We start from the raw sequence: 11,826 nt of genomic DNA, 5'->3' as shown, positions 1-11,826 counted from the left end.
ATTTATGACTGCTCTGAGTCTGGCTAAGAAGTTATCTTTATTAAAAGAACATTCCTTTCAGCTAAAAGCTAACAGTGTGATTGTTTCCAATTTCCCACTTCTGAGCTAAGACAACACACTAATCAGAGCCATCTTTCCACGCTGCCACGTTACTGTTTGGTTCCTCAGAACTGGGGCAGCCAGCAAGCTCCCTGTGCCCTCAGGACAGACACCTACCTCTGCTGACACTGAAACCGTTGCTTGTCCTGAGCTCTTCCTTTCTGGTCTTCTGAAAGGCAATACAGGCTGGTTCTCTGCAATCTGAGGACAGGGGAGCAGAGGGAAAGATGCTCCCCCAATGTTCTCTCACTATAATCATAGTTAATACAGGTTTTGTCCAGCCTGTCCTAAATTTTTTTTGCCTTTATCAGCTTATTCATAATCCCTGGTGGAAAATGGTTTTTTTAAATTATTTACCTTCTGTAATATGAAAGTAACAACAAGAGAGTGATTGGAAAATCTTTTTAATATAAACTTTGCAAAGCAGTGATTAAAATAAATCTTCATTTTTTAAAATTTAATTGAGTAAATATGTATAGTGTGCAGATGTGTTGCTCTTGATCTTGTCATTATTATGTTAACAGTCCCTCAGATCAAGCTGGACTTGATTTCAAAGTTATTTTAAAACTTGGCACTTCTCAGCGAAAATCCCTTCAATTTTCAGCGTTCATATGGTCTCATTTCCTCCTGATGTTTGTACAAGGTATCCATCTCAGGCCCATCCAGACTTTTAAAAGCTGTTTGGTTTACAATCTTGACCTCAGCCTGCCTACAACAGGTTTATTCATGCAAAATTCTGCCCACCATGAAGGTCTGTTCAGAGCTTTGTTGCCTTGAAGGATCTCTCCCCACATATTTTTGTATAACTGCGAAATAATAATAAAAAAGGATTAATGCACAGAGAAGAAACAAAACTTCTGCAAGATAAATTATTAAGTTAATTTAATAGCTGAAATGAGATTTTGAATGAATTTCTAGATAAAAAATGTGAATAATTATGTACAGGCAAGAACAAACGGAACAATAAGCACAAAATTTGAAAGTACTGTAAACATCAGATTTCTGTGTAAATCATTTAGACCATCCTTGGATAAGAGCAGGAAACCAGAAACCTTTATTATCTCTGGTTTTCAACTTGACATGAGTTGTACTGTCGAAGGTAGAAATTTGGAAACAAGATTATATTAAGCCAATCTTTGTTCTGTCCAAACCTGAGGGCTGCTGTTATCTTTGTTTGAACACACTTCTGGAAAGTAACAGAACTTATTTCCCAGTGTGAGCGGTTTGATTTGAGCATAAGAAATTCTTCACTCAAGAGCAGATTGCCGATTTGTCATTTTACTAATTTGCATTTTTTTGCGGAAGAGTTAAAAAGAAGCAAATTTTGCAAAAGTAGTATTTTAATATTTGTTAATTCATAATTAACAAAAGCTTAAAACTTTAAATAACTTTATAGAAAAATCAGGAAAGAAGAAACATATTTTCAGCAGTAAGAGAGCACAGTGTAACAAAATAATAATGTAGTGTAAAAGCAGTCAGTGTGGTGCCATAAAGTGAAATGCCATTTTTCTTCACCTAAAGATGCTGTGGTCCTAAATATCTGTGATGACTTAAATAAATATTGAAATAGAATATATTTAATATTAAATATATTTCACCTTGATTACATGGGCTAATGTTAACTACTTATTCCATTCTAATTTTGATTAAATGTTGTCAAACAAGTTTTAATTAATCCTGCAATAAATGTGGCAATACCCTCACAGACTTAGGCTGAGACTGTCAAAACTTTTATGGAGAAATTATCCACACCATCAAAGGTCCTTTTAAAGAGAATCTAAATTCTTCTTTAGGGCTTAAAGCTGCCTATAAAAACATTTGAAACTTTTCCTCAGCTCCAGCTGTGATCTGTGGCTTACAGCACAACACAACTTATCCTGAATTAAATTCACCTTTTTGTTATACTTGGATAATCTATTCTTTAAAATACTGTAATTTTTACTAAAATGTTTGCATTGGTTCTTAGAAGATGCAAAGATAGCAATGAATAGAGGATTAAACATAGACAGCCAGGAGACAATGATCTTTAGTAAGTGTTTTGAGTGAGGGATTGGCAGCCTTTTTTGAATTTCAGTTGAAAATATTTACACATGTTGAAAACCACAGACTTACAGGCAATTCAGAAAACCTTCCTGAATTCTATAGAACATGGGTTGAATAGCACTGATTAAAATTATTTTCTCAATGATTCAATGAATTTATAAAAATTAAGTACATGAGGAAGTGTTTAGATTCCTACATGCATTTCTCACATATTATACTCCTAATATTAGTATCTAATATTAATAAGTCTCTATGGCTTCTGCATTTGCAAGAGCGAAGAGGTACCCAAGGAGGAGCCAGCCAAATCCATCATGACAGCTTTATGAGCTACTGATAAGAAATCTCCAGGTGACTGCTAGAGAGGGGATACTATTCTAGGAATGGATCACTGTGTACTTGTACCATATTTTATATTTCTGCCTATAGCATCTGCTCACAGCTTCTGCTAGAGACAGAAAAATGTGTTAAAATGGGCTTTTGGTCAATACAGATACTCTTAACATCCTAACAAACTATGTTCTTTCTCTGAAGAGTTACTGTCAGAGCTCCCCTCCCATGACCCCTTGTATTAATTTAATCCTCAAAAAAACCTATAGAAATGGAAACAAAGTTTCCAGTGATGATTACACACCTCTAGGAGATGGCTGGATAGGTAGAGCCAGCCTTTCCTGCCTCATTTGTAGAGACTGCTAACAAAGTAATCATTGTGTTAGGTCAGCTTAGAAACATCTGTTCTGCCCTCTGTATTGCTGGATCACCATGGGAACAAGGGGCAACTTCAGACAAGAATTCACATGAAATACTGAAAACCACGAAGTCTGATGCAGCATTCCTGTCAAACATCCTGGCAGGCTCCCCAGGCTCCAGGGATTGTCTGCAGCATCCATCCACACCAACCCAAACTACTGTGCTGTGACATTGGTCTCTGCAGAACAGTTATCCCACAGCTCGGCCCTGATGAGTAGGTTTGGCTCAGTAAACAAGAATTTTGGTTTGCTGAGATTTTGGAATAAAGACAGATCTTGAAATATGTCAAAAAAAAAAAAAAGGCAGGGAGGGACCAGGAGCTGTTGTAGCCAACTCCATGGTGCACTCACATCCCGAGTCCTGCTTGTAGGTCTGGTTATGCTACTTCAAAAAGGATATGGCAGAATCAGAAAATACACAGAGAAGGAAAACTAGGTCTGTCAGAGGAATGAAAAGACCCCCATAGATAGTAAATAGATATGGACTGGGACTAGGAAGTATTTTCTAACTGTACTCATAATTAAATTGTAGAAATGATGGTGTGATAAAAGCCAAATGACAGCTGAATTTGAAAATGGATGGAAAAAAATGGAGAACAGACATCTGTGGCTACCAAATAGAATGATACAAATAGAACCTATGGCATGAGACATCTCTTAAACTGCCAACAGCTGAGACATCAGGAAAAGAACACCTCACTTTTTCATCTGTTTCCCAGTGTTCTCTTTGGCCATCCATCCCTGCCAGCCACAGAGTGTTCTGTGAACTGAATCCAGTATGGCCTTTCTTATGCTCTTAACTCTAGCTTTGTGTAACTACACCAAAAAATTTCTCTCAGCCCTTTTCCAGTTCAGTGCACAAATGCCCACAACAGCAAAAGACAGCAATACTGTACAAGTTTCCCATTGAAGCTTATCTCCAGTAAATGAAAAAGTTCATTTTCTGCAGACATCAATTTAACTCTGGTAGTATTTTACACTGAAAATTTGTCTTTCTTTTCTTTTGTACTTGTGAAATGTCTTGAATATGTTAAGGCTAATTGCAGGCAATAATCTTCTTCATGATTAAAGTTACAAAATTTACAATGGGTTTTCTTACCTCTCCACTTGCTTTACCAATGGTAGAATTGAGAATGAAGTCAGAAGGAGCAAAGACATCAACCAGGGCAACTGCATCATCTTTCAACTGTTTAAAACCAAAAGACACACATTTGACAACTTCTGTAATTGTCTATGGCTGAACTACAGAGCAACATAAAAATTATTTTCATAAAGTACCAGCTTTGATAATTTAAGAGAAATCCACAATAAGTAGCCTAATTTTATCTTGATTTTTTTCACTCCCAGGGTAACTGCCAAAAGAGACTGTATTTCAAATGTTTTCCTCCTTTACCTAGGGGGTTTTAAACACATTTTAACCAATATGGTGCTGTTCACATGTATAAACACATATATTTTTGGACTTTAAAAACATGATGACCAGATTCTTATTTGAAATTTTGTTGACCTGCAAAGAATGTGTTGCAGATTGGAAAGCTTTTGTGCTAAGAAAAAGAAAAAAAAATCACAAACTAGCTCAACAATGAAATAAAAAGAACTGGATTGAAACATTTCATTGGCTTTCCAATGAAGATTGCAAGGCCACAAATGCTATGGCGTTATTTGGTAAGACATACTGTTTTCCATTTATTGATAAATAAATTAAGACTAGATTCAGGGTCAGTGAGTTGCTAAACTTCACAGAAAATTATTCAGAAGCCATTACTGTAATATCCTGCTAACTTACCCCATGAAGTAGAGAACAATCTGATGACTATAAGCCATGTATCTCTTTTTTAGTGCTTACATACTATATATTTAATCACAATAAACAGGCTTACCCTGTAACAGAGCTTCAGAATAGCATCCTGAATAAATTTCCCAGGTTGTTCCCCTGAAGCATAGCCACCTTAAAAATATTGACAGAGAAGCTTATACCAGTTAAGATTACATTCATAAAAACTTTTTGCCAAGTTCATGAGTTCAGTAGTCAAGACTAGGTAGCTGCACCTGTGTAATTGAACTGACAGCCTCTCATTAATGAGCTGACTGCAAAACTCTTAGCCTAAGCTATGCAGAGCCTTTTGTAGTAATGAGCTGCACTACAGCATCTTGCTGCCTATCCCTCATCCTCTCACACAAGCACTGGATCACAGCAAAACCTCTTATCTCTCCATCATCTCTGAGGTAAGAGAGAGACTTCTGGGACTGCAGATTCCTGCTTCTGAAAATTTGGTTGTGAATGATTGTTTTATATTAAACAAGCAGTAAGAAAATGCTGTAACATAAATCATCACTAGGATTCCCTGCCCCATCCAAGGAATACTTTTTGTAAAAGTGACATGCACAGCACATTCAGGGAGCTGATCTCACCTTGGTAGAGCACAGCCAGGTGTTTACTCAAGGACCAGAGCCCGTAGAGAGCACTGAGATGCCTCAGCACTGGCTGCAGAGCTGCTGGGACGCTGGGATCGTGGCTGTAGTCGTGGAAGCGCTGTAGGGCTGTCTGCTCAATGAAAGCCAGAGCCAGAGACCGACAGTAGTACACCTGAGGAGACAGGGGAGAAAAACACTGAGGAACAAAACACAAAGAACCAGCCCTCAGCCTGTGCAGAATGGCATTGGTGGAGTTAGTGGAGTTCTGCTGATTCAGGTGTGATGATCTAGTTGGAGAAATTCTAACGGTAGGAGAAAACACTTTCCACAATGTCTGTGCAAAGATTAGTTATGGAATGTCTCATGAAATGCCTATTAGAAGTAAGACTGAGTGCCTATTACCAGTTTAATTTGGCAGTTGCAGCCAGGCTTTATGGGATCAAGAAAATACATCAGAGAGAAGACAATGTAAAATCAGGTCTGCTGATTTTAGGATTATTAAGAAACCTACATGAATCTAAGAAGAAAAAGGTAGGTTTATATTTATTTTATATGATCCAGAGTTTTATAAAGAGGATAAAAATCTTCCTATTGAAAACTTATTACAGTCCCTTCAAATAATAAATAAAATCTGATCATGTTAGCATGAGTGGATTCTGATGATGGATTGCAATAGATTGCAGTATGTTTTGAAGGAACTATTCAACTAGTCCTTGCCAATTATCTGATGAGAAAGCCAAGTCACCAGCTATTGTTAATGCAAAGTATATAACCTTAAGTGATTGTATGTACATGTGTATAGGAACACTTCTCTACATTTGTATACTTCAGCTTTGTTATATATGCTGCCATGGAGTAGATTGCTGACTGACAACAGTCTAGCTGGTGAACAGCAGGGGAATATGATGCCACTGCTGTCCTGGCTGACTTGCTGCAATGATGTAACTCATGTTTGTTTTAAGTTTGTTTTGTTAAGGTTTGGCTGTTTAATTTTTTCCATGTAGAATTAGTTGATTAGTTTTAATTCTTTTCTTTTAAATACTTGCAATACCCTTGCATTTAGATCCACTGCAGCCTGTAAAGAAAGCATATTCCAAAGATCACTGTCTCTCTCAACAGCAGCTGCCCAGTGGCACACTTATGTCCAAGCTCAGATACGTTTATAAATTATTATTTACAGCAAAATACACATCCTCTATTCTCTGCAGCATTAAGGAGGACTGCCCCCTTACTAGATGGTTTTAGAGATATGCTAATTCCCTAGTCAGAATGAAATGCATCTTAACATCCCAAATGAAACATTAAGAGTTGTTTTCCTGTTGTTCTCCCCTATAAATCTATTTTCCTCTTTCCCATTGCTTTCACTTCTGTACAGTTTCTATCAAACTGTGCTCAAACCAAAATAACCTAGGGATAGACTAGGAATGTCTTCCAGACCCCCCATAGCATGAACAAACATTTTGTATTTGTCAACCACTGGTCTGACAGAAAAGTGTTTCTTCATGCCCAGAAAGTTTTAAATCAAATATGTACATGTCTTCAAAGCATAGCTTGTAAATAATTTTCAAATGTTTTTGAGGCATGACATTTAAAATAAAAAGTCTTGCTGTCCTGAGGATGAATTGTTGGGAGAAAAGAAAAACTAATGACCTAAAGTAAATCAACACCTATCTCAAAAGCAGCTGTGTGCCTGAACCTCTTTGAATTTTAAATATATTAGATAAGACAATCTTCATACTTCCGAGCTCACCATTCTCTCTATTGCACTGGCCCCAGCACCAGCTTCACCAAAACCTGCCTAACTGACAGGCAATCAGACTGGAGTTTCTGGCAATTCTCATTGATCTGACCCTGAAGAATTTCTCTAATAAGCTGCTTCTATGGTAAGAGCAGGAAAAATTTTCTCCCCTTTATTAGTGGTTTCACACAGATCATCTCCTGTTGAAGCCAGGCTGGAACTTTCTAGGTGCAGAGTTGAATGTTGACTATTCCTTCCTGCTGTTTTTTAGCTTTGCAGATAAAGTAAGTGACACCGACCATCTTCAGGGAACTGACTTTTCTCAGTGACAAATGACAAGCGCTCATTCCTTGGATGTGAGCCAATTTTTCTTATGGAGGTGGTAGAGGAATCTGGTGAGCTTGGGGATAAATACTGAAATTTGGAGTGAAGCCATTCCTAGCTGTTAAAACTCTCTGGTGAGAGAGTGGATCTGCTATATGTAAATTGTCAATGTTTCCTTTTCAGGTTCCAATGCTGTCAGTCTGGTATCTTTCATGAGTACTTTGCACTACAGGAATTAGAGATGAAAAAGACCTATTAGGTCATCTAGTTTACCTACCTGCCAGAGCAAGATTCTTTCCTACACTATGTATTTGGCCACAAGTGCAGATGGAGAAGTAATAATCAGATGCTGCAGTATATTTAATATTAACAGATTCAGTCTTCAGAAGTTGCGCTATCAAAATTGCAGACATCACACAGCACATGCCTGCAACTTTTCTGAAGGGAAATATATCCTGAATATATCCTGGAAGATTTCTACTGATGGTAACTGTCCTCATGCTATCATGTTCTGTGCAATGCACATGGTCAGGTATGAAGTTTTATTAGTTATTTGACTTGCTGCTTTATGGTTCAGGAAATTGTACTTTATGACAAAAGAAGATAAAACTAACAGAAACTGAAAGACTTGGATGAAAAAAAATAAATTAAATAAGAAAGATTATTAAGTATTACCTGACAATTGTTTTTTGCCTCAAAATCACTTTGTCCCGCCTGCTTCTCCTTATTCATTTTTAGGTCACTTTCTCGGAGCAGGTAGCAAACCAACCACTTATAAGCTGCTAAAGGAACTAGGAAAAGGAAAAAAGCAAAATTCTTAACATTCATAGTTACGATGCAAGAAGTCACATGAAAATTCTACTGCAGTCCCAGATTTTGTTACTTGATACAAAAAGTGAAAGCATTAATTAATCAGTCCATTGACATGCCACTTTTTCTATTAAAGTAGATACAATAAATATCTGGGGATAACAGTCAGATTGTGAGGATACAATGAAGACATAATCATGTCTGGCCTTACACTACTTCAAACTAACCCCAAGCTGGAAGACAATGTGTATCCATAGCTCAGTTTAGACTTCTTGAATAATTTTTTTTTGTTTTGTTTCATATGAAGACTTAGGCCTGCAAGGTACAAAGTCTCTTCTGAGAATACAAGAACAGAAGATAGTCCACAATTACAGGAAGCATGTTACTTGCAGCATTGTTTTCACTGGTGGCTGAATGTAATCACATTTAAATTACTCTCTTTGTACATAATTGTGTCATATTTCTAAGAGTAGTCTAGAACTATTAAGGCAAAAAGTTATTCAGCATGAAGTCCTTGCATGAATCCAGCTTGCTTGTTTCTTAGCTGAAGATTTAATGTAGAGGATACCTTAGGGTATAGGGAGTGTTCACATGCTGCCTAATTTAAGGTATTTAGAGTAACAGTCCAGTTTCTAACAGAATGGATCAAGAAACAGATCCAGACATTTTTTAAACTCTGGTCTGGTTCAGTAGGTATTGCATGAGAGAACATGAGCTGCTCTCTCATTATGTGTTGGTATTCTTTTTGTGTCCAAGGGCTAATCTGGATTCAGTGATACAAAAATGGGAGCAGCATCTATTGTCATACTTTACTTGATTATAGCAGAGTAAAGCAGGAAAACTACAGGGAACTCTTTCTACCATTACTAATTTTTCTCTATACAACAAAAGCATCTGTCAAAAGCAGATGAACTTCATGCCTTTTCAACATGTTTGTAAATCCCTTGTATGGTTTTCTAAAAGAACCTAGTTTAGTGATAGAAGGTAGTAGCAATCAATCCCCTTAGAACGGGAAAACAGCAATACACTGGTGAAAAACCCTAACTCAGAGATGCTATTTTAAGGGAAGACTAGAGAAAAAATAATATCTGATGCTATCCTCCATTGCAGAAATGAATTTGGACAAAACAGAATGTATTTCGAAATGCAAACTATGTTCTTAGTAAATAAAAATGCATGTAATACAAGAAATGTCAGCAAATATGACAAATATCTAATAAGCAGCAGAGGTTGAATCTCAAATCTCTGGATCCTTTCCATTGGAAAGGAATTTAAAATTCTCAAATCAGTTTAATAACAGCAGAAGCCTACCTGAGGAGTCCATGCAATCTTCAACACTAATGGCTGTGAATCTCCAGCCAAGAATATGATGGTAGTCTTGCAAAAAGTTTATTGTTCCCAAAGGGGATTCAAAAGGAGCTTTATCTGAAATACCAGAGAAAATAAAAATGATTTATGAGAAAAGAAATCAGACTATTTGGAACTAAAAGCCTATTACAAAGCCATGCATACACTTGACAGGCCAGATGCAATTAGACCATAATACTTATTTTATTATGGCCTAGTCCAGCCAAAAGTGGACTGGTAGACAAGTGTGGAAAAACCTGACATCACTGCCTGTAATTATTCCCCCTAAGATTCAACTCCAACTGCTGAGTTTTCCAGCTCTGTAAGATGCTAGTGAAACTCACTGCTGGAAAACTGAAACAAAATCTAGAGAACTACAAGATGTGGTGATGGATATTGCTACCAAGTCAGGTGATATGAACTGTTCCAAGTACAATAAACAGACTTATGATGACTTTACCGATACAAAGTCACAGAATCGTAGAATGGTTTGGGCTGGAAGGGACCTTCAATGCCATCTTGTTCTAACCCTCCCATCCTGGACAAGGACACCTTCCACTAGACCAGGTTGCTCCAAGCCCTTATCCAGTCTGGCCTCGAACAGTTCCAGAGATGGGGTATCCACAACTGCTCTAGTCACCCTGTGCCAGTGTCTCACCACCCGTGCAGAGAAGAATTTCTTCCTAACATCTAAACTAAATCTCTCATCTTCTAGTTTAAAACCAAAGCCCATGTAGATAGCTCTTCAGACCTGGATGCAGTGCTGAGGTAATTCAGTTGAACTAAACTGCACTTCACAAGGAGTAAGATATGGCTTAACCTGATTAGGGATGGCAAAACATCTAGCTAGCTGCTGCAAGACAGAAGAAAGAATATTTCTTGCAGCAAATATTTCTGTATTGGGAATGCACCATATGATGAAGTCTGAAGCACATTATTTATGTTCCACAAAATTATTAAATGATTGTCAATTGCTTTCAGTATGAAATTACCTCCTGATTCCATTAGCTACACACTTTTAGGTGCAGTAAGATTCCACAATGAAAACATACCTTTTATGCAATTCATCCAGCTCATTAAGTAGTTGCTGGTTTGCTGAAGCAGGACATTGTTATCTCCCTCATATGTGCAGTTTGGATCATTGTCATTTCGGATTTCACCCAGACGATTCACTTAAGAGCAAGTGCATGGTTTAAGATATTGCAATGTATTAGTAGAAGCTAAGAGAGATTAAATAATTATTCTGTGACAAAATGCTGTCCATTCCTGTATGTAAAACTACTGTTACAAACAGATGAGCTTGAAAATTCACTGATTACCTTGTACAGTAAAGATTTTAGAAAAGTGTTGCATTAAACTTAAAAGAGAAATTTTCATCTATAAAGTCTGCATCTTTATATTTGAAACTGACACTGAATTACTTGCACAGTCTTTCCAAATGCTGGTGCAGATCCTGTACGGGTTTAGGGAGTTTTTTCATATTTCAGGTATGAAATAACATTTAAAAACATGGATATGAGGATAAAATACTTTCTAAACACATTGCTAAAATTCAGAAATGATAGCACAACAGCAGTAAAAGAACACATCAAAATAACCATTCTCTTTCTGATCAGTGCATGCAGCGTCTGTAACTTACTGGCAAGGTACCCATGCCCTCCACAAGCTTCTCGGCACTCCTGGGCTGCCTGCTGAGCAGTCCAAGATGCCAGTGATTTGCTGGCAGCAGATAAAGCATGAATCTCACGTCCCAAATCAGCCTTTGTGAAAAACAAATTATAAATGAGGAATAACTTTTATAGAAATTAAGCTGGTGACCAGCTAAAGCCATAGGTACATGTACTGCTTTATAACGAACAGTAACTGGCAATACAGACATAAAACTCTGTGAGATCTATGTAAGTGCAAAGCATATTCTTTGGTGCCACAGAAAAACCCTGCCACAACTGAGGAACCTCGGCACCAACTTTTCTATATGAGACAGCAATAATTTGTGTCAGGTAACAAATGATTGTTACACACATGGGCACATGGTGTAACAATAATTTGTTACGTGACACAAATTATTGTTACACCATGTAACAATGGCACATGGCACATCTTAGCTCAGCTGTACCAGCAGGCACAGCATTGAGTGAGTTAACTCGCCACCTGCCAAGCTTTCCCTCCCAAAAATGGAGAAGCAGGTGGTTGAGAGTGGCCTGTGCAGAAAAAGCTTCTATTCCCTCTGTGACATAAGCAGTATTTCTCTCCCCAGCCAGCAACAGGATACTTATAAAGTTTATTGCCTTACACAGTTCTCAC

General features: G+C 37.4%; 1 protein-coding gene across 3 annotated transcripts in view; it reads right to left on the bottom strand.

The window, feature by feature from the left end:
- Window positions 1-488: 488 nt before the first annotated feature.
- ACOX3 (acyl-CoA oxidase 3, pristanoyl) overlaps window positions 489-11,826 on the bottom strand; it is a 31,728-nt gene continuing 20,390 nt past the window's right edge. For all 3 annotated transcript variants that reach the window (XM_030947837.1, XM_030947838.1, XM_030947839.1), the window contains 8 exons: window positions 11,162-11,282; window positions 10,575-10,694; window positions 9,487-9,600; window positions 8,041-8,156; window positions 5,301-5,475; window positions 4,769-4,836; window positions 3,988-4,074; window positions 489-905 (listed from right to left, as the gene is read on the bottom strand). In XM_030947837.1, coding sequence (XP_030803697.1) covers window positions 786-905; window positions 3,988-4,074; window positions 4,769-4,836; window positions 5,301-5,475; window positions 8,041-8,156; window positions 9,487-9,600; window positions 10,575-10,694; window positions 11,162-11,282 — 921 coding nt within the window. In that variant the 3' untranslated portion in view covers window positions 489-785. The remainder of the gene's footprint in view (window positions 906-3,987; window positions 4,075-4,768; window positions 4,837-5,300; window positions 5,476-8,040; window positions 8,157-9,486; window positions 9,601-10,574; window positions 10,695-11,161; window positions 11,283-11,826) is intronic.

The sequence above is a fragment of the Camarhynchus parvulus genome, chromosome 4 (genome assembly GCF_901933205.1).
Source record: "Camarhynchus parvulus chromosome 4, STF_HiC, whole genome shotgun sequence".
NCBI lineage: Eukaryota > Metazoa > Chordata > Aves > Passeriformes > Thraupidae > Camarhynchus > Camarhynchus parvulus.
This window is presented reverse-complemented; position numbering and strand designations above follow the sequence as displayed.